The 27,757-nt window shown below is 50.4% G+C and overlaps 1 protein-coding gene across 2 annotated transcripts in view; it reads right to left on the bottom strand.

Annotated features, from left to right (window-relative positions):
* Positions 1–27,757, bottom strand: part of ESRRB (estrogen related receptor beta) — a 169,117-nt gene that overhangs the window by 100,931 nt on the left and 40,429 nt on the right. The window contains exon 1 of one of the 2 annotated variants that reach the window (XM_036313918.1): positions 7,482–7,768. The exons of the other annotated variant lie outside the window; for it this stretch is intronic. Within the exon in view, the coding sequence (XP_036169811.1) occupies positions 7,482–7,531 (50 nt within the window). The 5' untranslated portion in view covers positions 7,532–7,768. Of the gene's footprint in view, positions 1–7,481; positions 7,769–27,757 lie in introns of those variants that run through there. 2 annotated transcript variants of the gene reach the window in all.

Genomic DNA, 27,757 nt, shown 5'->3' with positions numbered 1-27,757 from the left:
CCCACACACCCTATCTTCCTTCCTCCAAAACAGAAAATCAAAGAGGGATAAAAGGACAAGGGCAAACTAGAGCAACTTGGAATACAAATAGAGGGGGAAATAAGTAAGGACAAAGGAAAATGTTAAGTTGTAAGACATGAGAGAAATCTCATCTAAAACATCACCCTTTACACCCCCCACCTTCCCGTAGCATTTCCTTACGACTGTATTTCCTTGTGCTTTGCCCTTCAGAAACCAAGAAAACACGAAAAGGCCAGCGACGCTCAAAAACCATTTTCTAGGTATCTTTAAAAAAAAAAAAAAAAAAAAAAAATATACACACCAGGTAAAAAAAAAAAATACCAAAACTATAAATATAATAAAATCCAAAAAAATTAACAAGATGAATAAAACAAAAACCTAACTTATAAATTCAAGCAATTTTTTTAAAAAAGAGCGCCAAGTGAAAATAACACCTGGGCTGGGCTTTTGAAACGCCTCGTTTCCTGGGTGAAAGGCTTGCCTCTCATTGGGGCTTTGGGTCCGTACTGCTTTAAATGCAGTCTTTCCCAAACACCGATGTCCCGGGTGAGGCTGGCTGCTGCTGTGATTGGCAGGAGAGGACCCTGATATCGTTTTAAATGAAAATTGATCACATTTAAAACCAGAAGATAAAAACAGAACCTTGTCGGAGTTTGTTTAACTGCCTATTGACCTCTGGATGAAATGACATTGAGAAATAAAATAACACTGTCCAGAAAACCATTCCCAGAAAAGGTTCAATCCCAGAGATGCAGAACAACGGTATTGAATAGAATATTTTAAAGTCCTAAGGAAGAGAGAGAGAGAGAGAGAGAGAGCGAGCACTTCTCTGGGACTAAAATGTGTATAGGTTAAAAAGATGGGGGAAAATTATGTCTCTAATCCCCAGGAAAACTTTTGTTTAGGGTTTATTTTAATCCGAGTTCATACACATTTGAATTTAAGCCATTCAACCAAGAGGGGTGTTTTTCTGCCTTGTCCAATTCCGTACTGAAAGTTCCACGGGCAGGTTAACTAGCATGGTTTTCCTTGATTTAAGAAAACATTTGACCCTTTCAGCTATAGATGATCAATGGCCAGGGAGAGAAGGGGAAGCCAGGAACCCGGACCAGAACTGCCCAAATGCTCCTGTGAGTGTGGCCAGGGCTGCCCCCTCGTGTCCTCTGGGCTCTGCCCAGCCCTGCCAGGCCAGCACACTGGAGAGGCTCTTACTGGTAAGAAAGACCGAAGTTGGCTGCAGGGACAGCCTGCCCCCAGCTCCCTTGGTGCTCCCTCTCACACCGTGGAAAAACCCCAGGCTCCACAGCTCCCACTGGAATGTGGCCACAGCCTGATCTCGGCCAGGCCCAGGTGCCGCAGGAGCAGGGGCTGCGCTTCAATAGCAGAGCCCCTTGCCCCCTCTTTCTCCCATCCTGAAGGGGAACAGTCCATAACACACACACACACACACACACACACACACACACACACACACACACACATACACCCTTCAGGTAGGAATTCTCCCAGGAATGGATGCAGCTTTTCGTGTTTCGCGGTTCAGAGAAATCCCCTCCAACAGGGGTGTTGACAGCAATAAGAAAGGGCTTGACACTCCCTTAAGACACTGCTTATAAATAAAGGGGCTGCAGGCTCCTTTCTAGCCTAATCCTGATCAGCACAGAAAGATGCTCTGGACAGGCCGGTACAAGTGCACTCACAGGAGAGGGGAGACCACGTGTCTCCATGGCTTCCCACTTGTCCGGGTGGTTGGCTGGGGGCTCTCTGCTCCCAGGGACAAATGGAGCCACTGCTCTCCTATGGCTGAGCCCCTCCCTGAGTGGCACCCCCGGGCTGTCCAGCTCTGCAGAACCCAGGAGCCAGCAGGCAGTCCCTTCCCCTGCCCGCTGAGCCTCAGGAGTGCTCGCTGGAAGTTAAGATGTGTCCCCTCTAGAGCCTGCCTTTCTCCAAGAAGGCCCCCAGGGCTACAGACCAGCACGGGCCCAAAGTCACATCCTTGCAGCGTGCCATGCGGGGGAAGAGAGGGAGGAAATGCCCAGAGCAGCCTGCACACAAGGTCACACTGTTATGAGAGGCGAGGGTCACTTGTCCAGTGGCCCAGGGAAGAAATAACTCACCTCTCCCAGACGCTGCCCTGACATCCCCTCTGAGGACGGGGGCTGGCCCTGCCACTGGATACCAGGACAGCTCTGCCATTATCAGTGAAAGGTCAGTGGCCGCACCAGAGGCAGGAGGCAGGCTGGCCCGGTGAGATTTAATCTGCCCGGCCAGCCATCGCAGGGTCACCGTGATGTGCAGAGAAGTTGAGCATCCCCGTCCCCCAGAGCTGGTCTGCTAATTACATTTGCAATTATAACTACCACCACCACCCTGCCCAGGGACCAGGCCACACCAGCCACGGGGACACTGGGACCAGCGGAAGCCCATGGGCCCCATCTCTGAAGAATGACCACACTCATGCTCCTGGCGGTCTGGGGCTGAGAAAGGGGAACTCACCAAAGAGAAGCCCCATCAGGGGTCACCGGCCCTTACAGTCTTTGATTTATCCTTCGAAATCAGCAAAAGGCCTCAAAGGCAAACAGGCAGGATGTGGACTGAGACTTGTCTGGTTCCAGCCCATCCCCAAGTTCCTGGCACGGTCTGTGGACCCTCTACTTGAAGCCTCTTCCTGGGCCCACGTACCCTCTAAGAACTAAGTGCCTGTGGAGGACATTGGAGGTTGAGCACTAAGCCGTGCAAGGGTCCCTGGGCAGAACTCCTGGTTGGTCAGGCTGGGCCAGCACTTGGAGGCCTCACTTTCCGGAGAGGTGGAAAGAGCCCCAGGAGGGCCCACAGGTGTGGGAAGGCATCAGCATGGGGTGTTCAGGGTGTGGGTCGGAGTTCACTCTGAAGGAATAGCTTGTGGTCTAAGTATTTGCTATCCCTTCCCCTTAAATTAGAACCACAAATAATTTGAATCATGTTGAGGATGTCCTAGAGCCGTGGTCAGCAAACCACGGCTCGCGAGCCACATGCGGCTCTTTGGCCCCTTGAGTGTGGCTCTTCCACAAAATACCATGTGCGGGCGCGCACGTACAGTGCGATTGAAACTTCGTGGCCCATGCGCAGAAGTTGGTATTTTGTGGAAGAGCCACAGTCAAGGGGCCAAAGAGCCGCAAGTGGCTCACGAGTCGTGGTTTGCCGAGCCGCAGTTTGCAGACCACTGTAGAGCATTTGGGAAGACAAGTTCCAGAGAAGGGCACTGTAGAACCATCAAAAACATCTGCTTCTTGTCCCTTTGTCTTCTAAATTCTCTCTCCTTTCGCATCCTGCCCATTCACACACCAATGCCATCGCCAGCCCCCATGCACACACGTTCTCAATGTCTCTCTCTCACCCTTCCCTTTGGCCTGCTAGACTTGCACAGATCCCTCCAGTTCCAAGCGCTCCAAAGAAACAAGGCATTTTGCAAAGGACTGAGGAGGGAGACACACTTCTTCAATGAGTTTACATTATCTTGAAAAGCCATTTGGGCCCAGCCAACGTGGCTCAGTGGATGAGCATCGACCTGTGAACCAGGAGGTCACGGTTCAATTCCCGATCAAGGCACATGCCCGGGTTGCGGGCTCGATCCCCAGTGTGGGGCGTGAAGCAGGCAGCCGATAAGTGATTCTCTCTTATCATTGATGTTTCTATCTCTCTCTCCCTCTCCCTTCCTCTCTGAAAGCAATAAAAATACATTTTAAAAAAACCAATTATGAGGAACATGAGTCCAGACAAAGATACAAGGCCCCCCCTGAGCTAGGGCCGGGGGCACTCTGAGACGGAGACGGCGGGCTGTGACATGAATTCTCTATCACAGCCACTTCCCTCGCAGTGCTTTCCTCAAAAAGTCCCCTCTGTCCCTCTCTCTTGGACTAAATGGGATACTTAATTGTGGGACAGGTTGCTTCTATAAGTATGTATATATGTTTATGAAACATCTTTTCATGTATCCCAATCACTGGTAAAATAGAGGACTTTTTCTGAAATGAAGGGGACTGGGGAAATAATAAGCCCCGGGAGGAAATTTCCAGTTGATGTCAGCTCTCACTGAGCTGGAAAGGGCCTTCCTGGGACTGGGCCTTCCCCACTGACCTCCTGTTTCCTCCCAGTTTATCGCCCTTGGGCCCGAACAAGTCCGGCCCCCGATCACCCATCCTCTTCCACGGCAGCCTGCATTTCCAGAAGGGTGGCAGGCACATAGGTTTATTTCCTAGAGCCCGTCCCTTGGAAAACCAAGGCTCATGTCCTCACTGTGATTTATTTTTAAATGTACCATTAAAAATTAATTTCCCCCTTTGTTTTTCTCTGGGTCACTGATTCTGAATTACCATGTGGCATTTTTCCTACGTGTGAAGCCACATATTTTACCGTCAGGACAATTTGTTCTTTGTTTCTTTAATAGCAACAAAGTGGTCACTGGCAGGCGCCCCCCCCCCCTCCGCGCCCCCCCAGTTTTTATGCCGAGGGTCTCCAGCCGGGTGGCTCACGGATACATTTATACACAGGCACACGCAGGCCGGCACGCTCACTCCCACTCCAGCTGATTATATATGTACATAAAATATTGATTAGAAATGGTAATGGAGTCACCTACAGGATTGGCTACAGGAAAATGAAAATGAAAGATAGAAAGGTATGAAGGTGTGTGTGTGCGTGTGCGTGTGCGTGTGTGTGTGTGTGTGTGTGTGTGAGGGTGGGGGGATGTCTCACCTGGGAAAGTGAGAATAACACTAAAGCATTGAAAAATGCTCGCTGAATGTTAGCAGGTGAGGAGGGCTGAGCCGTGGTCCCTGTGCCCCTGGGTTTTCTCAAGTCCAGGAATGTTGACTAAGCCACATGGATAGAAGCTGTGTGTACAGAGCACATGCACCCACTCATGTGTATGTTCCCGGGGAAACATCAGCACTGAAATGAATGGGTTCGTCCTACTGTCCTTCCAACCAACCACAAAATGCTACCAAGGGCTCTAAAGCTACTTGTCATGAAGCACGAGGGGGTTGAGGTCAGAAAGCTGCCTCCCCTACCTCTGCCCTCCAGGCTGGCCCTTGGGGATTTTGCACCTGAACTACAGCAGATCTAAATCTCCCCAGGAGGCACACCTCTGTGCATGGGGCCAGCTCTCCCATGTGCCGGGCACCGCACAGGGTTGCTTCATTCCTCAGGGGCAACAGCGGGCATATTTATGGGTTTTCCTGTGCCCCATGGAGTGAGAAGCTAATTCTTTGCAAAGAAACCAGGAAGGGTAGGGAGTCCAAACCACGGTCAGACTCACTCCATCAATGACTCCCACATCAACCCTCCCAGACACCCAGGACCTCGGCTGCCCCTCTCCCCTTTGCTGCTTCCCTGACATTCCCTCTTTGCCCATATTTCTCCTCAAACTCAAGCCGGGGTGGCCATCAACTCGATGAATTGCCCTGCTGCTAGACCCTCCATCTCCCCTCTCCTTGCTTTCTGAACACAGTCACAGGACATATTTCCCCCATTCGAATTTTCATATTTACCGTCTATGACTTGAGCCAGGGAAGCATACATAGATAGCTCCGGCTCACCTAAAGAAGTCACCTCTGGAGCGAAGGAGCCTAAATAATTTAAACATCAAATATTTGTCGCACTTCGTAGTGTTATGTGAGAAAATGCCCCACAAGCATCAAACATGGTTCTCAGCCTCACCTGCCCACCCGAGGTTTCTTTCACGGTCCCACTAGCTTTGAGGAGGGAGCATCTTAGGGCACTGCCCCCCCCACCCTCACCCCCTCACCCCCACCCCCTGCCACCAGCCACACAAGCTGGGATCATCGGTGTAACCTATACACAGAATGAAGAGCACTTTTCAAGCGGGGGAAATCCGAATCCATTATAATGAAGGGTTCCCCTCTTCTCCCAAGCCACGCACCACCTTCTGACTCTCTTGTCTAAATTCTAGCGGCACCAAAAAGGAACCACCCGCCACCCCGCACCCCCTCCGCCCCCCTCCCCCCGCAAGAAACTCCTAAAACTACAACCGAAAAGGTCAGCGTGGAGGCGGGAGCAGTCGGTCGTGGACAGGAGCTGCTGCTGGGAAGTTGCCTCGGCTCTCTCTCGTGCGCGCGGTCCACCCGGCGTGGAGGTGGTCTGCGCAGCGAGGGGCGGTTGAACACTCCCAGGAACCCCACATTCGCTATCCAGAGTCTTTATTTTAGGGTTGTACTGGGTCTTGGGAGGAGGGGCACAGAAATGAAAGGATGGTGGAGCGAGCAGTGACTCTGGTACTTTAGTTCGCTTCCGGAAAAAAAGGGGAAGAACAGCACGAAGTTGAGCAAGTGCGCGAGAACCTTGAGTTTTCATTTTATTATTATTTTTTAAGCATTCCGAGGGACCACTCGGGCTCCCGCACCCAGATGCCTGGGCACCTGCCCGGAAGCGGTGAGACACGGAGCGCCAGAGGGGAGACCGGGCAGGGACCCGGGCAGGTGGCCCTGGGAGGGAAACTGCCGGGGGCCAGAGCCTGGCCCCGCGGAGCCCAGGGTCGGATGCTCGGGTCGGCCCCGCGCGGTTCAGGGGGATCAGTTCTCCACTTTCCACTCTGTGCGCGCGCGTGCGCGGCGCGCTGCCCAAGCCCGGGACCCGCGGTTCCTGCGAGTCCAGTTCCGTAGCCCCCCGCCGCCACCTACGCCCAGGCTGCTTGGACACCCGCCCCCCCCCCGCCCCCCAGGTTCCCTCCAGGTGAGTGCACAGCCGCCCCGGGCACGGAAATCGCGCCCGTCTGTTCCGCCGGGCGCAGCCTCCTCCAGAGCCTGGAACCAACTTTGCCGGTGCCGCAGCGCCGGGCCGTGTCCCGACTCCTGGCTGGTGCGGGCTTCCCTCGCAGGGCGTGCGGGGCGCAGTGCGTCCCGGCCCGGCCGTGCCGTCCGCACCCCTGGGGAGCCTGGACTCCGGGCACCGCGCGGCGTGCGCGCCCTCGGGGCTCCCCACTCGGACCGCAGGGCGAGGCGGCGCTGCCCGCCCGCTGTTTCCAAACCCGCGCACCACCTACGATTTCGCTCCCTTGCCCACCATTTTTGACCCCCAGGATGGAAATAAATGTTCAAGCCAAAGGGAGGCTTTCTCAGACAGGACGAGACGTCTTTGCGACTGTCCCGCACCTGTTCTGGGCTTGCTCCTGCCCATGCCACAGACGCTCAAATATTTTCTCTCCAGGAGAGGAAGAAAGAGCGAGTGAGAAACTGCTGCTCTAAAAGTCAGTTTGCAAAGGGGGTACGGGAAAAGTTAGGTGCAGGAAGGAAACGCAGGAAGTGCGCGGCTTTCCCCCTCCGACACTCCCCAAGTGCACCGGGGTCCCGGCCGCTTCAAGAACGCCGAGAAGAACTGCGACACCCGGGACGGACACAGCCCCACCGGCAGCAGGACAGACCGACCGACCGACCGACCGACCCACGGAGGAGCCGAGCACCTACTGGTTGTGGTAGCCGAGGGGGTCCGGGATGCAGAGTTCTGACACGTCCATCAGGCCCGGCTTAGCATTCCCAATTGGTAGAGAAAGACCGCGGGGAAATCACGCGGAAGAGCGAGTGAAGGGCACTGGCGAGGTGCGAGTCCGGCCGGGCACCGGGAGCGGGAGGCGGCAGGGCGGGAGGAAGCGCCGCGGCGGGGCGAGGGGGAGGCGGGGAGCGGTGCGCGCACAGCCCGGCGCGCCGGCTCCTGCACACACTCCGCGCGGGCAGAGGGGACAGGGCGCCGTGGAGGAGGCTCGGGCGCGGGAGACTTGGAGCCCACTAACCCTACTGTAGCTTTAAGGCCGGGAGACTGATGTATGGTTTGGCTCCCATTGGCTATCTCTCAGGGGCTGGACTTAAAGTGACAGAATCAAGCTGGGGTGGGGGGAGGGGGGAGCCAGAGAGACTTCAATGGAATCGGGCGCTCCAGCGAGGTCCCCACGTCCTGAGGAGCAGGAGGACCGGCAGGGGAGCCACAAAGCCTGCCCTCTCACCGTTACAGAAAAAAACAATTGTTGTCCAACTGGCTCGTGGGACTCGGGGGTTGAAAGATTTGCTGCCTGTATACCCTTCAACCTCCGTCCTATCTTTTTAACTAGCGGGTCTAGCAGACTCACCTCTCAGCCTTTTGGAATGGGTCTGTTTTCCAGATTAAAAATGAGTCACATGTCTCCACTCTCGCACCAAGGAGAAGCAACCAGCGCCCTAGACATCTGCAGCCTCAACCCCTGTGTGTGGTGTGCAGAAGTGCAAAGGGTCAGGCCAGCAGGTGAGGCGCGGCGAGAGAGAGAGCAGAAGAGAAACAACTCCCTGCCCAGCGCCCCTCACCTGGGCCAGTTGGTTCTGAACCGCTTTCATATGGCTCCGTACCCAGGGCGTGCATCTATAAAATGCTCTCTAGATGCATAAAACGACGCTCTCGTCATTGGCAACTCTCAGAAGTGTACCCAGGACACAGGCACAGGCAAATACATTCCAGTCCGCTTAGGAAAATACAATAGTGGTTAACGCAACCAATCTCCCTGCCACATCCACGTCGAGGCACACAGACAGACACTTCAACGTACACACCTGAATCCCCAGCTACGAACACACCTGCATTCCTGTCTGCTGCTCCCTCCATGAACCCGAATGTTATGGGCTGCTACTGAACCAAGAGCCAGCTGCGAGCCATGCCCCAATCCTTCTTCTGGGGCTTGTCATCTTTTGAGATGTGCCAGCCACAGGGATAATAATCAATTTGATGATTCAAATGAGTGTGGGGAGGGAGGTAGGCGTAGAATTATTTAAAAGGGGAAGAAAAGCCCTCAGGAGAGACCACCACCTTGTTCTCCTCGATTCTACAGAAGACAATGAGCAGTGCGGGGGGGGGGGGGGGGGGGGACGACGGGACAATTTTATCATCAAAATAACGTCTAAATGGAGTATAACTCCAGGCAGTGTTCAGGCACTTCAGGAATAAAAGCAGGAGGGTTGTGAGAAACCCCAGGAGGGGCCAGCCGCTGGGAGGGGCTGGGGACTGGGCAGCAAGGCTGCAGATGATTCTTGACTTGGATAAATGAAAGCGCGCAGGCTGGGACGCAGCTGAGATTTTTCATAAGTGCTGAAGTGGAGGAATGCGGGGTTCTCCACACAGGGGCTCCGGCAGGTATCTCGGCGAGAGATGGATGAAGATGTCTGCTCTGTCAGCAGAGCCCCAGCAGCCCCCGGCCTTTTGTTTTTCTGTTTTAACCGCATAAGGACTTGGTGACTTGAGAGAAGGAAAGAGTGCAGAGACACTTTCCTTGAGCTTCTACGCAGCCACCCTATCTCGCCAAGACCTCAGTGCTGGTTTCTCTGCATCCTGCCTGGCTCCGGAAGTCCCTTCTCCAAGCACACAGCAGCCAGGGAGCGCTTTGTAAATGCATGTCCGAGGTGCCCTTGTCACCATTCAGAAAGAGGCCCCAGTCCTTCCCGTGGCCTACAAGGAAGGCCCCACACCACAGGCTCCTTCGGGTCCCTCGGCACCCCTCCTCGGCCCAGGCCACGCTCCCCTCGGTCCTTGTGTCTGCCACCTAGCACACCCCACCTTCCAGACCACACCAGAACCTTCTGCTAGTCACTTTGCTTTGGGTAGTTGACCAGTTTGCAATTACATATATGTATATTGGTATGAGCAATCACACACACACACACACAAGATTGTAAGCTCTGTGAAGGCAAGGACCATGTCTGTTTTGGTTCACTGTGAATCTCCTGCACTTAGAAGTCGCTTGATAAAGTTTTTGTTCATGAATTTGTAAACTGTAGCCGCCTGGGGTGGGGTGCCAGAGCCTGCTGGCCCAGAAGGGGGTGAAGCCCTGGCAGGTTGCATGGGATCAGCTGACTCTGCTTTGTGAGGGTGCACTGTGTTTAACTGGAGACAGAACACTCAGTGGAGCATGATAAGAAAACTTCACAGCCTAGAGCCGTGGATGCAAAGCCACTGGCGGCAAACGAGGGACATGAGGAGGCCTGCGTTGGTTAGGAAGCTAGCCTGGCGCCTGCACACAGCACTGTCTGTCTCGCCTCGCTCCTGGGCACTAGCTGATTGTCCTCCCCGGAAGGAGGTCCTTGAGACCCTGTCCTCAGACTGCCCCCCTCTGAGTGCCCATCCAGCCGCCTCAGCCTCGGGGTGAGTTTTGTCTCCTTTGCCTCCCCGGCAAGCGTGAGCCTGCAGACCCTGCTACAGGAGAGATGAGGGAGGACCCGCCGGCAGGGACACCCTGGGAATCCCATCCAGCCTGGCAGGCCCAGGCCACCATGGCCAAGTTACACAGTGTTCACGGGGCCAGCCCACTCTGTCTACGGCCAGCTCACGGTGGGGGGCCAGCTCACGGCCAGCTCAACATGAGGGTCCTTTTCCATGTAGCTGGAGAGGCAGTGGGGCGTGGGGGAGGGGGAGGGGAGTGCAGAGACCTCCTGGATCGGTGTGACCTTGCTAAAGTCATCTCTTCTCCAGAAAACCAAGATGGCACAGGGGGTGGAGTGAGACAGGCAGGGCTCTTGGATTCCTTCAAACCTGAAGTTCACTCAACCAATCAATCATCACTTCATACCTCCACTGCTCACCGAGAGCAGGGGCTATGTGTAATCCACCTCTCACCAAAAGCTCTAGGCCACCCCTTCACTGTCCTATGTCCCAACACTGGCACCCCCAACCAGGCAAGCCAGCCAAAAGGAAATGGGACAAAAGGTACTAGACACAATAATTGCAGAGCGTGTAAGGCAGTGGTTCTCAACCTGTGGGTCGCGACCCCATTGGGGGTCGAATGACCCTTTCACAGGGGTCGCCTAAGACCATCGGAAAACACATATATAATTACATATGGTTTTTGTGATTAATCACTATGCTTTAATTATGTTCAATTTGTAACAATGAAAATACATCCTGCCTATCAGATATTTACATTATGATTCATAACAGTAGCAAAATTACAGTTATGAAGTAGCAACGAAAATAATTTTATGGTTGGGGGTCACCACAACATGAGGAACTGTATTAAAGGGTCGCGGCATTAGGAAGGTTGAGAACCACTGGTTGTAAGGGGACTGCAGCTCATTTTGTTTTCGTGACAAACCCCCTTAAATAGATATGTGTTACATTCACAGAACCTTACAGGTAAGAAGGCTCAGGGATCATTTAGAACCGTCATCAGAATTTATCATTAAGGAAGTTTGTGAATTTCTCTGTGTGGTGAAGTGACCTACCCAAGGTCACACAGTGAGTAACTAGCAAAGCATGCCATCTGTGGACTTTTACTTATCCAGCTCCGGAATCTTTGTACACAAGTCTCCTCACTTTCTCTCCTCTCTCCTCCCCCAAGTTCAAGCTCTTTCCTAGGGAATGGGAAGCCAAACCAGAGCAGTGCCACTGGCAACACACACCCAGGCTTCTGTGCCCACACCCTTCCCCAGGTGGTTTCCTGGGGGGGGGGGGGGGCGTGGTTCCTGGAGGCAGATGCTAGGAAAACATCCCCAGAAGCAGTCCTGCCCACTCTGTTCCCCAAACCTGTGTTTCTCTGGGTACGACAACCTCCAACTGAATGGTGGATTACGGGACACAGGTCCACGCTACCCACCCCACTTTCCCATCCTGGTCTGGCTAAGTCCTTAGAATGGGCCATCCCCTTGCCTGCACCTGGATCTCAAGGGTCACCCGAGTGGCCTTGCTGGCATCCAAGCAGCGGACCTCGGCAAGCACCCCTTGCCACAGGAGGTGAAAACCCCACCGCTCTCAGAGTCTGGTCTTGGTGTGCATCTCCCCCTCTTGAGGCAGCCTCCCTGGCACCAGTCATGTCTGCACACACAAGGCAGCAGTAAGCAGGCCATCTTGGGCTCTTGAATCCCCTCCTTATGTGATGCCTATAATAAGAGGCAGTTTTTTTTCTCACTTTTCAATCCAGACAACTTAGTAAGAGCTGGTGGACTCAACGTGGGCCCCAGGAGCCCAGAGGACTTGACAGCTTCCCCCTTAAAAGATAGGACCCACCGGGAAGTTTCGAAGACTCTACCGCATGTCCCCAAGTCCAGGGAAGGTGGACACTCACTGACTTGTTACGCCATCCCGGACCCTCAACCTCACCCGTATTCCCTGAACCCAAGTGTCCAGTTGAGAATGATGCCTTGGAAATACCCAAGGTGCTCAGCCACTTCTTACCACCAGGAAGGAGAGGAGCCTCTGTGGAACCCACCGTCAGAATCACACTCCAAGCTTGTTTCTCTCCCGCCCCGGGGTCAGCACTGGGGGAGGCGGGTCCATTGACAGTCCATGAGGGTAAGGAGGGCCTGGCCTGGACAGCAGGCCTAACCCGCGCATCCCCGGGCACAGTGCTGATCAGGCCGGGGTGCCATGGGCTCCAGCCTAGGGAGAACGTCGCTGGCCCCACACATCTGTGGTCCCCCTCACTCTTGTCTCGCCTACTTGAATCGGGGGGTGCGGAGTTATATCCCTGAGTGGTGGTCAGCAGACTGGCAGCCCATTGGCTGGCACGCATCCCAAGGATCATAATTAACTGATAACACTAATACAATGTGAGTTTGTGCTCCCATAATAGTCTCCTGCTGACAGATAAATGCTGCGGAAGCAGGATGGCTTTTTCTGGCGCTGTAATGGGCCATTATTGGGGCAAGAAGGCTCATGTCCTATCAGCACTGCCACCATGACACCAAAGACAAAATGTGAAGGGGGCACCGTCTTGAGTGGAGAAATGCTTGGGTTCCACCCCACCATCACCGGCATCCCTTTCGTTGCCTGAAAGCCCTACCAGGAATCTTGGAATGAGTTCCAGACATTTCAAAGATCCGTTATGACTTTTTTCTGAGTCTCAAAATCCTATTCTCATCAACATGGCTGAATAGTACATATCGAAGCACTCTGTTTGCCAGAAAGACCCCTTCCTTCCGGCAGTGTGCAAGGGGGCCACTGCCGACCAGGCAGGTGGGGGTCAGGCACGCGACACCTGTCTCTCAATAGAAACAAAGACCTTTCTCCCTCCCAATCACCAGGAGGATAGAAGCACATTAAGACATGATAATTTTGCCCCTGACAGATTTCTGGTGGGACAGGGGGGAGGGTGGGGGGGGGCGAGAAGAGAAGAAGTGTAAAGAGGGAGGAGGAAGTGGAAGGAGGGGAGGAGAAGGGAGCACTGTGCCTTGATAGTACCTGGTACTCAAGAGGCATCGAACAACTGGCTATTGACTAAATGAGTGAACTGTCTGATTAAGTATTTTCCATGAGAGCGGATTATGGTTTTCTTTCCTTATAACAAAGAAATGTGACCTTATTTTTATCCTGTGTCACATATAATTAATCTATTATCCAATTTCTTATGACTTTTGCATCCACTGAAGAATAAAACAGAGTTGTTTTCAAGTAGCCATACAATTTGTTTCTCGGGTCTCATCATCAGTAAAAGGAAAACCTCTCTTTGATGGGAAAACAACTGTGAAAATCTCATGGTCAACACTGGCCACAGAATTAACGGTTTGCTTCGCAAACTCACAGATTAGGCCTCCGTGTACATCGCTGTTCTCAAGGATAATTATCTCAGCGAACCCTCAAAATACATGAAACATTTGAAAAATGAATTCAAAGGGACCACACACGTGTAAGGTGTTGCTATTGCGTGGGAACAAAGGAACATGGTGGCGGAGTCTATCTCCCTGGCATCGATGACGTGAGATTCAAAACTGGGAACATTCAGACGTGCCTTCATTTCCTCATGGCTCGATGAAGGTAGACCTTCTTACTTCATTCTTTTTCAGAATAAAATGCTGGTTTTTTGTTGTTGTTTTGCTCTAATAAGATGTTTTATGGAGAAGAATAAAAAACAGCAAGTGCTTTTAGGTTTTAGGAACAATCAAATGTGGTTTGTAAACTGTAAAGTGCTGTCCCTACATAAGACATGATCAAGGTGATACCTTTTGACTGTGTTCCTCCAGGAGCAAACTGCTGGCCAAGCGCTACCTTCACAATGTATATCCCAGTACAACCAGCCCCGCCGGTGAACTGCCCACTGCTCGGACAATGTGATTGGGAACGGTCAGTACCAATTCCAGATGCAGTCTGGGGCTCTGTCGCAGGGCCGTCCCTCACATCTTTATTCTTCACAATCAATTGGGAGCCTGAAGCTTCAGGAAGATTCCTGACTTAGAAGGGTTTGCCTTTCCTAGAAGGACGAGACAAGGCAGGAAGGAAAACCGCAGAACCCAAGAGAGCTTAGAAAAAATGGGGGGAAGGCAGTCAATGATACAAGATTTAATATGGATAAACACCGGTAATACACTTGTCAGCAATGACCCTAGAAGGAGCGGACGGCGGCAGAGCCGGTGGGAGAGCAGTGATGCAGAGAGACACCTGGGGTCAGAACAGATAGCACATTCAGCATGGGCCTCCAGCTCAATGGCATGATAAACACTGCTTTGGGGTAATTCTACAAAACCCAGCCGAGCAAGGAGCGGCAATAATTCCTCTTTACTCTCTCTTACAAAAGGCACAGATGGAGTTTTATGCTTAGCCCCGAGGAGCTTGCTTCGAACGCAGACTGAAAGGGTGAGGAGGAGAGGTCTTGAAGAGGTGGAGACGGTGCCTGAGCCCCGCCAGGAGAGGAACAACGTGGAGCAAGGTGGGATGGGTTGTCCCTGCACACGGATGGGTAAGTGCTTGGGTCCCAGCACTGCGTCACACACACAGTAGGTGTCGTCTCAAGTTCCTGTGACTGCCTCCCTTTTCTGTGTCTTGTTCAGCACCCCATTCAGGCCACCTCCACTTCCAGTGCATGGGTCCGGCTTACCGAGGGGCCAGATGATGTACCCCAGACGTGAAGGAAGGTAGCTCCCCAAACTCCTCCTTTTCTGCCCTCTGTGTACTGTTTTGCGGTGATTTTTTTTTTTTTTAAAGAAATCTTCCAGAAAAGACACACATGCCAAAGCCACCTGCAAGTGTCTTTGGGGCTGATGGAAAGTGGTGGCCAGCACCACAGCATATCATGTCAGACTGCTTGGCATCTGTCTTCACCTCAACCCCCGTTTTTCTCACCCTCGACTCCCTGGCCTTACACCTCCCAAATGAAGTGTCAGCATTTTCCACGCCTGCCTCAGCTCTCCGTTCTAGGGGACCAGAGATAATGTACAGGCTGAATGAGCAAACAACGAAGGTCTGCTGACTTGCTCTCACTTGAAACTATTTTATTATTTACTACCCTTCCCTTGGTTAGGGGAGGCGAGCATAAGGAGGACAGTGATTGATGGATTACTATGGTGGTCACTGCATGAGTCACAGACTTGCTGTTTTACAAAGGTTCACTTGGACCCCCCCCTCCCACTCACCCATCCACTCAGACACTCTGATTCTATCATCAAGAAGTTCAGCCCAATGGTGACGTCTGAAGCCAGCTGATGGGATCATCTGGCCCAGTATCCCTTCTCCTCTCTTCTTTTTCCTTCACCCAACATACCCAGAAGTCCAAGCGCATACAACGGACTCTTGAACAACAAGGGTTTAAACTACTACAGATCCACTTATACCTGAATTTCTCCCTCAATAAATACTGTGAATGTATTTTTTCTTCCTTATGATTTTTCTTAATAACATTTTTTCTCCAGCTTACTTTATTGTAATAATATAGTATGTAATACATATAACATACAAAATACATGCTAATCCACTATGTTATCGGTAAAGCTTCCTGTCAACAGTAGGCTATTAATGGTAAAGTTTTGGGGAGCCAGACGTTATATGTGGATTTCTGACTGCGAAGGGTTGTTCATGGGTCACCTGTACTGTACCCTCCCTTTTCCCTGTTTTTCCCCCGCACCCACACCCACCCAACAGTAACTCTAGGCTGCTTTTTGGCTTAAGACCCAGGAGAGTCCAGTGGCCTCAGGAGTAGAAGTCTATGGCCTCACATAGCAGACATCTAAGCAGCAAGTAGTTTCAGCTTTCTGGTCTACCATCCTTGGCACATTGGCTGTCTCCTCCAGCTTGTCCCCCGTGATTGAAGGATGGCTCTCATGGCCTAGGCACCACTGCCTCCCCCAGCTGTGCCCAAATCCAGGAAGGGGGTGTATGCAGATATGTATTTATGTTGGGGGAAATGTTGATCCTTAGGACTCTGGTTTGTTTATCATTTGTTTGTTTTGATTTGATTTTAGTCGAGAGGAAATGCTTCCCCAGAATTTCCCCTTCCCTATCCAAGCAGGCTTATCCTCACATCTTCTTGGCCAGAATCCAGTCACATACTCAATCCAAACCAATCACTGTCGAGGAGAAATGGAGCACCATGATTGGTTTAAAATATGTTTACTCCCCAAAGCTGGGGCGAGGCTCCCTGTTCTTGAGCGCACCAATGTTCAATGGCAAACAAATTCGCTTCTGTTCGAGCGGAGGTGGGAACGGCTGTGCAGTGTCTGCCACACCTGGTGGTGGGCCATTGGCAAGGCGATGACTACAGGACACCATGGATGCCAACAACAAGAGGGCCATTGTCTGCACAGACAAAAACCAACAACAAAACTTAAAGTCCGGCTGCTTTTTGTTGTTACCTTGCTCTAGCAAGTCCAAACAATGTCGGTGATAAACTATCCTCCCCATGAAAATCTCTCATTGCTCTAAGTTCTACCCAATTGTTGCAGTTGCTGTTGAGTTTTAACAATATATATAAGCTTCAAATTAGCATGTTTGTATTACCTAAATTTGAATACAAATCGAATTCCACATGGAAGTAACAAAGTCAGACACACACACACTTAGCTACATTAAGCCACACTTAGTGACACAGTATTTCATGAGTAAATTCCTAAGGGCCCAGAACCATTCAGGCTCATTTAAGACGCAATGTGTGTCTCTGTCCCTGGTACTATATATCCCTGCGTTGAGATGGTGGGTTCAAAACCAGAGAGAGCTGCCAGGCTGGTGTTGCCCAATGGTTGACTGTCAACCCATGAATCAGGAGGTCATGGTTCTATTCCTGGTCAGGGCACATGCCCAGGTTGTGGGCTCGATCCCCAGCAGGGGGCATGCAGGAGGCAGCCAATGGATTTTGATGTTTCGCTCTCATTGAGATTTCTATCTCTCCCTCTTCCTTTCTCTCTCAAAAAAAAATCAATAAAAACTTATTTTTAAAAAATAAGAAAAAAGTAACAGTGAGAGCACAGTGACTCCAGAGACAGAGAAAGAACCTGATGTGCTCCAGTCATGCTCTTGTATGTGGCCCTTGGAGTGTCTATTTGCATTTAAATTTTAAAACTATGGCACAGGGTAGAACTGTGAGATGTGGTAGTATAAGTTCAAATATTAGTTCCTACATAACAAATCCTATTGAACTTGAATATAATTTAGCATAGACATTTACTCTTCATTTCGAATTGTTTATGGTTTTTAAGCTAATCAACAAATCAGGAAAATAATTTTAATTATTTTCATCATTAATTATGATCATTATTAATTATGGAACGATTATTACTAAGTATAATTTTGTTGTACAGAGGAGGGCAGATCCAGGTGTCAAATACTCAAGGTTTTCCCGTCTTCTCTCCTCTTTCCCAGTTGTTCTTTTTATCTTCGCACCCCGAGCTGGGCTAGTGGTCCCCAAAACCAGAAAGGCGAGCATCCATATTCCCCTAAGATATATTTTTAAAGATATCTTTTTACTGATTTCAGAGACAGGAAGGGAGAGGGAGAGGGAGAGGGAGAGAGAGAAACATTAATGATGAGAGAGAATCATCAATTGGCTGCCTCCTGAAGGTCCCCTACTGGGGATGGAGCCCGCACCCCTAACCGGGAATTGAACCGTGACCTCCTGGTTCATGGGTCGATGTTCAACCTCTGAGCCACACCAGCAGGCATCCCCTAAGATATTTTTTTTTTATTATTTCTTAAAGTATTACAAAGAGTATTACACATGTCTCCTCCCCCCCCCCCTTGACATTCCCCAGGCCTCCCCCACCCCCTAGTGTCTTGTGTCCATTGGTTATTCTCATATGCATGCATACAAGTCCTTCAGTTGATCTCCTACCTCCCCCCCCCCCCCAACCCTCCCCAGGCTTCCCACTGTAGTTTGACAGTCTGCTCAATGCTGCTCTGACTCTGTATTCATTTTTGTTCATCAGTCTGTAATGGTCCTTATTATCCATAAATGAGTGAGTTCATGTGGTGTTTTTCTCAGCTTCCCAGGGGCCATCTCAGTCTCACAGGGACCATCTCAGCCTCACAGGGGCCGTCCCAGCCTCACCAGGGCCGTCTCAACCTCACCAGGGCCGTTTCAGTCCCCTATGATATTTTTAAGGGAACTCATCTCCAGACAGATCAGTAGTAACCAGTCTAAGCCTAAAAGTGTCCAAAAATCCCCTCAGCACCTTTATCATGTCTCCTTTTAATTGAATAATTCTACCCTTTTCCAAATGCCATCAATAAAGACAGAAACTCTATTACTTTTTTTTCTTTTTTCTTTTTTTATATATTTTATTGATTTTTCACAGAGAGGAAGGGAGAGAGATAGAGAGAGTTAGAAACATCGATGAGAGAGAAACATCGATCAGCTGCCTCTTGCACATCCCCCATGGGGGATGTGCCCACAACCCAGGTACATGCCCTTGACCGGAATCGAACCCGGGACCTCTCAGTCCGCAGGCTGATACTCTATCCACTGAGCCAAACCGGTTTCAGCAGAAACTCTATTTCTTATTCATAACATGGTTAATTCTCTGTTTTCATTTTCTCTTCTTTTTGCACTGTTCATTGGAGAACACTACCTCTAGTGTGACTCTTCAGACTCAATGACGAGGGTGGAGAGGGGTGGGGAGGACATACCACTTCCTGAGCACCCACTCTGTGCTGGGCACCCACACTGCTCTGCCAGTTAGCCCTGGCACAGGGTAGTCAAGCCCAGCCTCCATCTGAGGTGGCTATGATGACCTTCATTTTATCTATTAAGGAGAAAATTGAAGCAGTGAGGGTAAGTGGCCCAAGGCCAGAAGACAACCTGAAACTTAACCCCACTTCTAGCTTGCCCCAAATCCCTGTCCATTCCACTAGGTCACGTTAACGGAGTCCACACCACACTACATCTTGTGACTAAGGAAGAGGCTCTTGTGGGCTAGTGTGGGAACCTTACTTAGCATCACAGGGAGCTTGGAAAATAAGAGCTCAGGTACAAGCAACCAATTTATAAGAGGACTTTAGGAACACAGCCCCTGGGAAGTCAGCAAGAACCAGACCTATCCCCACTGTACATGCATTTAGCAAGACATGTTCATTCCTAATAGAGAAGTCCTTTAAAATCAGAATGAGGTGTGCTCGCAGCACGAAAGGGAGAGGAAACGAGAAAAGGAGTGTGACGTTGGGGAAGAAACTGACTGACCTCATGGAATGATGCCAAGGGATAAATTTTAACTTTCTGTGACTGGGAGAAGGTGAAGGGCAACCAGAAGAAGGAGGAGGAGGCGATGAAAAGGAAGATGATCTACTGCCAAGCAAAATGTCCCCATTAGGGCCAATTTGCTTGGTTGGAGCAGGTTCCAATGGGCTGCAATTCTGAGACCAGCTGGGTGTGCGTGAATGGTTTCTGTAAACACACCCTGGAAATTAGGAGGCCCCTCTGCAGATAGAGTGAATTCCTTAATAAAATAAGGAGGGCCCATTACCTCATAGTCTTTCTCCTTCTAGTTTGAAAGGCCACCACAAGACCAAATACGTGGGTGTGTGTTTTTCCCCCTATTTCTTCCAACATCAACCAATGCACATTTCCCTTTGTTCCTTGGATCCTAGCTTACCTACCCATTTAACTAAGGCGATTCACTTCCAGCTTCAATATCAGAGGATGGGCTAGAGAAGAAGGGTCTCTACAGAGACTTAGTTCCTTAACACTCTTCAATGACAGCCAACCAGGTGGTCCACAGGAGACAGACTCTCTCACAATTATTTTTACCTATGGGATTGCAAAAGCATAATTTTAAAGCAATGATTTCCATTTTTTTTACTAGGAATATATCCCAAGAAACCAGAAACGCCAATCAGAAAGGATATATGCACCCCTATGTTCATAGCAGCACAATTCACCATAGCTAAGACCTGGAAACAGCCTAAGTGCCCATCAGCAGATGAGTGGATTAGAAAACTGTGGTACATCTACACAATGGAATACTATGCTGCAGTTAAAAAAAAAAAAAAAAAAGGAACTCTTGCCTTTTGCAACAGCATGGATGGAAATGGAGAGCATTATGCTAAGTGAAATAAGCCAGTCAGAGAAAGATAAATACCACATGATCTCACTCATTTGTGGATTATAGAGAACAACATAGACTGATGAAAAGGGACAGATCCAAAGACTGAGAAACAGCAATCAGGCTATCAATCCCCAGAAGGAAAGTGGGGGAGGGCAGGGGTAAGGAGAAGAGATCAACCGAAGGACTTGTATACATGTATATAAGCCAAACCAATGGACATAGTCAATAGGGGGATGGGATCGTGAGTGTGTGGGGCGGGGGGGGGGGATGTTGGGGGTTAATGGGGGGATGAGGACACATTTGTAATACCTTAACTAATAATAATAATAAAAAAATCATAAAAAAGAGTCTTCAGATAGAACTGTACCTAGAACCCTGGTATATAAAGCAGCAAAAAAGTAGCTCTCCTGGTTTAGACAAGGGAGTCCCACTCTCAGTCCTTCTCTCCCACCCCCAGGGAGGCCCCAAGCCACCTCTATAGAACCCTCGGTCCCCTGGGAGCACACTTTGAAAATCACAATGGTATCTCTAAAATCAATGTTCTCTAAATAGCATCGAATCAATCAACCAATAAAAATAAAATAAGAAGCATCGCTACTATCAATCAGACCCATGCCTAGAACAGCATCCCCTTTGGAGGCCTGGGGGCCATACTAGAGGAGGCCATGGTTAAAAGGCAGTAACCTGCCCAAACATCATGCTTTTTTGTATCACTGTCCTTTGCCTTTCAGAATGAGGCCAACCCCATTTCTTAGTAGGTGGCTGGCCTTGCAGCATACTTATGAGCGAGGACCAAATTCATTATCAGGGATAGTGTAGCTTGGTGGTGCTCAACCAGCATCATGCTGTACAGGTAGATTTCAAATCAGGTATGAAGTCAGTTACTAGGAATGTTAATATTGGTAAAGTACCAACATTTGCAAGCACAATACTCTTCCTCATTTAGTACTTAATAATGTCACTTTCATTTACTTGCATGGGATTGCTTTCTTGAGTGGAGCACAAGGGGTGAATGAAGATACATCTACTGCTTTGTGAATTACAAGCAACACCCTGTGTGCTGATGGGAGCGTGTCTCCAGGTAAATGTTTCCTGTTGTATGTATCCAGGGGGAAGCAATTGACAGGTGTGGGCTTGGGAGTCTGGCAGCCTTCAGTTCAAATCCTCACTCTGCCCTTCATTAGCTATGACACGGGGATAGTATGTAACTTCCCTATCCATGTTTTCTCAACTTTTAAAATGTTTTGTTGCAGGATAGTGTGTATAAAGCACTTGGCATAGTGCCTGGCACATGGTAGGTGGTCAACAGACACCAGTTTCGCTCCATCCTTCCCTAAATGGAGGTCCTGACCTCCACTCTAGCCTGCCTCTCACGGTGATCTTCTCCTCTATAGCATATCCATCATCTGTATTACACTCAGCTCCCCAGAGGAGAGAGCAACTGAGGCATGTAGTCAGTGGCTGACTTTATTCACTGTGACAGCCCTATTCACAGGCTCCCCTCTCTGCCCCATCTCATTTCCAGATCCCTGAGGACCTGGAGCAGCATCTTCTCAGCTGTAATTGGAGCACAGTTCCTCAGAGCCCCCACCCTCTGCCCACCTCACCATGAGTTCCTCAAACACACAGCCCACGTGTTGAATGCCTGGCCCACCGTGGTGAGCTGGAGACTCTCATTCAGTATCAGGGTCAAGACCACCATCAGGACCACCCATCAGAGATGCTCTCAAGTCCTCACTGTGAGTCAAACATGAAATCTTATGCCAACCCAACACCTCACTGGGATCTGCATCCTTCAGTGGGCATTCAGAGAGCTGCATTCTTGCAGCCTCTGGGACTTATTCCCCCTTAGAAGTCCTTTCTTCTACACACCTGGTAATAATACCAGATGTTGCCCAGGTAACCCTCAGAAGTGTATATATTAACTAGAGGCCTGGTGCACAAAATTCATGCACTTTGCGGGGGGAGGGAGGTCCCTCAGCCTGGCCTGCGCCCTCTAGCAGTCTGGGAGCCCTGGGGGGATGTCTGACTGCTGGCTTAGTGGGCTGATGCCATTAGTCGGACATCCTTAGCGTTGCCACGGAGGTGGGAGAGGCTCCCACCACTGCCGCTGTGCTCGCCAGCCATGAGCCCAGCTTCTGGCTGAGCAGCACTCCCCCTGTGGAGCACACTGACCAGTAGGGGGCAGCTCCTGCATTGGGTGTCTGCCCCCTGGTTGTCAGCATGCATCATAGTGACTGGTCATTCCACCATTCGGTCATTTGCATATTAGCCTTTTATTATGTAGGATTACTCCCATCTCTTAATCTTGAAGGGAAAGTCATCAGTATGTAAAAATCCAAATGCTGGCCATTTCTCCTCCAAGGGACCTTTTGGAGGTAATGAAGGGACTGGGCTATTTAACTTCCCACAGCTGAACCTGCCTCACCCCCCTGCTGGGGCAGAGAGGGAGCTGCCTACCTTGAGGTCCCCCTCATGCCCCAGCCGCCCATCTCAAGGGACCGCTCAATGCAGCCACCTTGAATGGGCCCAGGCAGAGAGGCATGTGAGCCCCTGGCCCCACCTATGTGGCCACTGGGCAGCCAAGTCACCTGGGATGGGCTGGGGCCATCTCCAATGCAGGATGGTCTGAATGTAATGAAGACACAGGGATGGCTTCTCAAGTGGTTCTTCATGAGTCCATGACCAACAGTGTGAGAGAGCTCCCTCGCCAACATCTGCAGGAGGAAGCAGGTGGCAGCACCTCCAAAGAGGAAGCCCTATGTGTGTAAGGTGAGTTGCCATCTCAAAGCCCTTCTTCAATGTTATCTCATGAATCTTCTTAGTTCACAATCAGAGGCAGAGCAATACCTTCCACCTGGCAGGTGGGAAACAGTCAACCCACCCTCTGTGTGATACTCGAGGGCCATTCTTGGTGGGGGGTTTGTGCGAGGAAAAGATACTGAAGATTAACAGCATGTTCTTGGAGTTCAGGGTGGAGCAACCCAAAAAGTAGGCGGGTGCTTCCAGATCGGAGACCAGGGTCAGAGCAATCCACAGTGCATCTTTATCACCTGCTCAGTCTTTTTAAACTCAACGCAGCTACTACAAAGAGCCCGTAATAAGGCAATCTGCAAAGCAGTCAATTTCAACTTGGTGGGGCACCCCACCTAATATAATGACGTATGCTAAAGAGAAAGGGAGACAGGCAGCCCGCTCCCCACATTTCCCCCTCTGCCCACAGGAAAGGCAGGAGGAGTTCATCTGATTGGTTAGTGCCTCGGACATTTTCTGGGCCACATTCTACTAGTGGCAGGACCTTCCCAGGACTCTCTCTTGCCCACTTAACCTTCAGGGCTTCCAGCTTCTTCTTACAGACAAAGCCAGTTTGTTCCCGCTCTCTCTCTCTCTTCTCCCAGTTCCTCTGTCTGTAACCGAGCTGGTCAGGGTCTGCTCCAGAGAGCCCTGGGCCTTGGGTCATGGGGAGGGAGGAGGGAGCAAGAGTGGAACGCAAGCACCTGCAGGAGGAAACCCAGTGGTGCCCACAGGAGCCCTACCAAGGTCCATGAATGTGTGGGTGGACTGCACAGGACAGGACTGCCTCCCTCACACACCAGGCTGGACACAGAGCAGAGCAAACAGACAGCGCAACAGGGATGCAGGCTGCGGGCACGCGCTCTCATCCTGCCACTCACTGCTCATGAGGGAAGAAGAGCAGCCGCTGGGATGAGCAGTCCCAGCCAGAGGCCTCAGAGCACTGAGGCAGCACCCTCGGGGACTAAAACTAGACCCCTGGCCACCTGACTTTAGATACTTATTTTCCTTTTCTATTATATTCTTCAGAAAAGTCAGGATTAAAAAGCAGTGGTACCTGCTCTGTGGAACCCACTTTGAAAACCATTGGGGGCCTTGGGGACTTTAGTGAACTGCATTTCCTTCACTCCCAGAGGTCCCCGAAGACAAGGCCCATGTTGCCTTGCTTTCTGGATCTCTCCCCACACTCTGTTTTCTCCCTCTTCCTTCTCAGGCCTGCCTTCCCCAAGCATCTCTCCCTGCCATCTCTTCCCTGGTTTGTCCATGGCATCTCTCCTCCACCGGCCCTTCTGCAGGTGGTTCCCAGAGCAGGTGATGTGTGCCCATCGCTTCTGCCTGGGCAGGGCCTCGGGCTCTGGACCTGGGCTTCCATCCTACTCCTCCCTGTGTAAGACACAGGGCTTTGGGCGGTGTGACTTAACTCTCTGGGCCATGGGGATCATGGTCGTAGTGACCTCAGAGGATGGCTCTGAACTGCGACAAGGGTATAATAAAGCTTTGGCACAGTGCCTGGCCCAGAGTTATTGCTCAATAGGTGTTTACTGGTTTTTCACCCCTAAAATGTCACTCACTTGTGTTTAAAGAAACAATGCCAAGAGTTTTTAAAAAATATATTTTATTGATTTTTTACAGAGAGGAAGGGAGAGAGATAGAGAGTTAGAAACATCGATCAGCTGCCTCCTGCACATCGTCTACTAGGGATGTGCCCGCAACCAAGGTACATGCCCTTGACCAGAATCGAACCTGGGACCTTTCAGTCCTCAGGCCAACACTCTATCCACTGAGCCAAACCGGTTTCGGCAAGAGTTTTAATTTGTATATTGTGCATCCTTGAATGATTTTGTCTCTGTGTCCCTCTCACACCAGACCTGTTTTGATTTTACAAATGGAAGAATATGCCTCAATATTCATCAGCAATGGTCCTCCCTTACATCATGCTTGGAATTCCAGAGGGTTATTTTAGGGCAATGGTTCTCAAAGTGGGTTCCACAGACCAGCAGCACAGGCATCACTCTGGAACTTGTTAGAAATGCTGAGTTTAGCCCTGGCCAGTGTGGCTCAGTTGGTTGGGCACTGTCCGTGCACTGAAAGACTGCCTGTTTAATTCCTGGTCAGGACACATACCCAGGTTTCGGCTTGATCCCCGGTGGGGGTGGGGGGGTGGTGTGCAGGAGGCAGCCAATCAATGTTCTGATCTCAAATAGATGTTTCTCTCCCTTCCCCTCTCTCTCAAAATCAATAAACTATTCTTTAAAAAGAAGAAGAAATGCTGAGTCTCGGGCCCCCGCCAGCCCTGGGTGAGGGTCAGCAATCTGTGACCAGTCAAGGCGCCCAGAAGATTTGGATGCATCTCAGGCTTGGAAACAAAATTTAAAGGTTTCACACACAGTAAGTGGTATTATTTCTTAAGTCTACCTTCTTGCAGCCCAGGTCTTCAGCTTCAAACAATCCCAGAACAAAGAACTTTTTAAAATAGTCATTACTAATCTTTCATAAGAGGACATTTTAGGAAAAATAAACCCTCACTAATGGTGCGTTCTGCACTTCATCGAGCATCTGATTAAACATGGGGGACCACCCTTTCGCTTTCAATATCTTCCTTTTCTTTTTCAAGTTTTCATGGAAGTAAGAGACATATAGGAACAGCTAAGTGGACAGTTCCCTGGATATTCACAGAATAAACGCAGTTATGTACCCGGCACCCAGACTAAGACATGGAACTTGGTCCCCCTTTCAATCACTACTCTTGTCCCCATTCATTTCTTATTTTTTTTAAATTGTGGGAATATTTTAAACGAGGAAAATTATTTTAAAAAAGGAAAGTTGCCACCCTAATCACTTACACCAAAATTATTTCAACTTTGCTCATTCCCTTCTGCACACCTATTGTATGTAGTTTTGTACGTTCTGTAGTTATAATGTGTGCATGTTCCTTGCTATTGCATACTCCTCCAAAGCATCAGTTAAAATGACCCACTTCATACCATCACATCATCGTGTCCATCAACTTCACCAGGCCCCATACTGAGGCTGCTTCTAACTTTCACTTCTGCAATGAACTTCTTTGGACCTCATGCTTCCTTCATTTCCAGAATGATTCCTGTAGAATCAGCTCTCAGAAGTGAAATTACTGTCAAAGGCCCTGGCATTTTTGTGGGGCTCTTTATTATTTGTACTGTTTTTTGAAACACAAACCCCATCTCATTTGGGTAATACTTTGTGCACTTCTGAACTCCTCCCAGCACCTTAGAATTCTGAACGTAGACTCTTCTCTCCCACCCTCCTTCGAACTCAGGAAAACGCTTTTGGTAACATTGGGTGGGAGTGGAGGATGCTGATGACTGACCCTCGCCCCTGACCCCATTAGGAAGGCAGCAGCTTGACCCCAACAACAGGCAGGAGCCTGGACGGCCCTCCCCCCAGGTGGGGGTGGTTCCAGGAGAGCTTAAACCTTTCCTAGGGTCCCCACAGGAAGCTCCCTGTAGCCATCACAGGCCCAGCAAGGGACGGTGGGTGCCATGCAGTGAGAGAGCATAAGGTTGGACAAGAAAGTAAGATTGGGTTAAACCCACAGAAAGAGTCCAGCCTCCCTGAGCAATCATGGGCCCGGGAGCTGATGGAGCCCGACAGGAGTGATTACTGACTCATGTGCTGCTCATTCCTGTTCCCAGGGACTCCTCTTCTCCTTGAAAGTTGGGCGGCGCCAAGAGGGGAGGATGAGTCTGGAGGGAGCTCAGAGCTGGGAGGCCTGAGTAGAGAGTGCTCCCTCCCCTGGGCCATCTGAAGTGGGCAGGCCCACTCAGCCATGGGCCAGAAAGGCAGGCGGGGACTAGAGCAAATCAGGCTGTGGGGTTCGAATGAAAATGTTTGCTCTGTCATCCTGGAGGCAGCGTGACAGTAGACAGCACAGGCTCCAGAGCTGAATTCTCTGTATCCTTAGGTGTAAAGTGTGGGAAACATAGTGCCTAGCCCATAGGGTTATTGTGAGGGTTAAATGAGTTAGTATGAGAAAACACCCAGGCACACCCAATAAACCTACCTCTGCACACGCTGGGGGAGCATGATTTGGCTGGAAGACGGCCAGGGGAGGAAGGTCAAAAAGTGTCTGCTCCTCACCTCACCCATCACCCAGCAACACAAGTGCCCATCAAGAAATCCTCGCCTTGGCCCTGGCTGGTTTGGCTCAGTGGATAGAGCGTCGGCCTGTGGACTGAAGGGTCTCAGATTCAATTCTGGTCAAGGGCACATGCCCGGGTTGTGGGCTCGATCCTCAGTAGGGATCCTCAGTGCAGGAGGCAGCCAATCAATGGTTCTTTCTCATTGCTGATGTTTCTCTCTCTCCCCTCTCCCTTCCTCTCTGAAATCAATAAAAATATATTTTGAAAAAAGAAAGAAAAGAAATCCTAGCCTTGGCCAGTGTGGCTCTGTTGGTTGGGCATCATCCCATGCACTGAAAGGTTGCTGGTTTGATTCTGATCAGGGCACATGCCCGGGTTTTGGCCTCCATCCCTGGTAGGGGGTGTGCAGGAGGTAGCTGACCAATGTTTCACTCACACATCAATGTCTCTCTCTCTCTTTTTTCCTTCCTCTCTCTCTAAAAATCAATAAGAAATCTAGCCCTGGCCCCTATTCTTCCATCCACTCGTTCATCCATCCACTATGGTGAAGGTGCGAAGGGGCTCTGTCATGGGGGAAGTCAA

This window comes from Myotis myotis, unplaced genomic scaffold (assembly GCF_014108235.1).
Source record: "Myotis myotis isolate mMyoMyo1 unplaced genomic scaffold, mMyoMyo1.p scaffold_m19_p_1, whole genome shotgun sequence".
NCBI classification, from domain to species: Eukaryota; Metazoa; Chordata; class Mammalia; order Chiroptera; family Vespertilionidae; genus Myotis; species Myotis myotis.
This window is presented reverse-complemented; position numbering and strand designations above follow the sequence as displayed.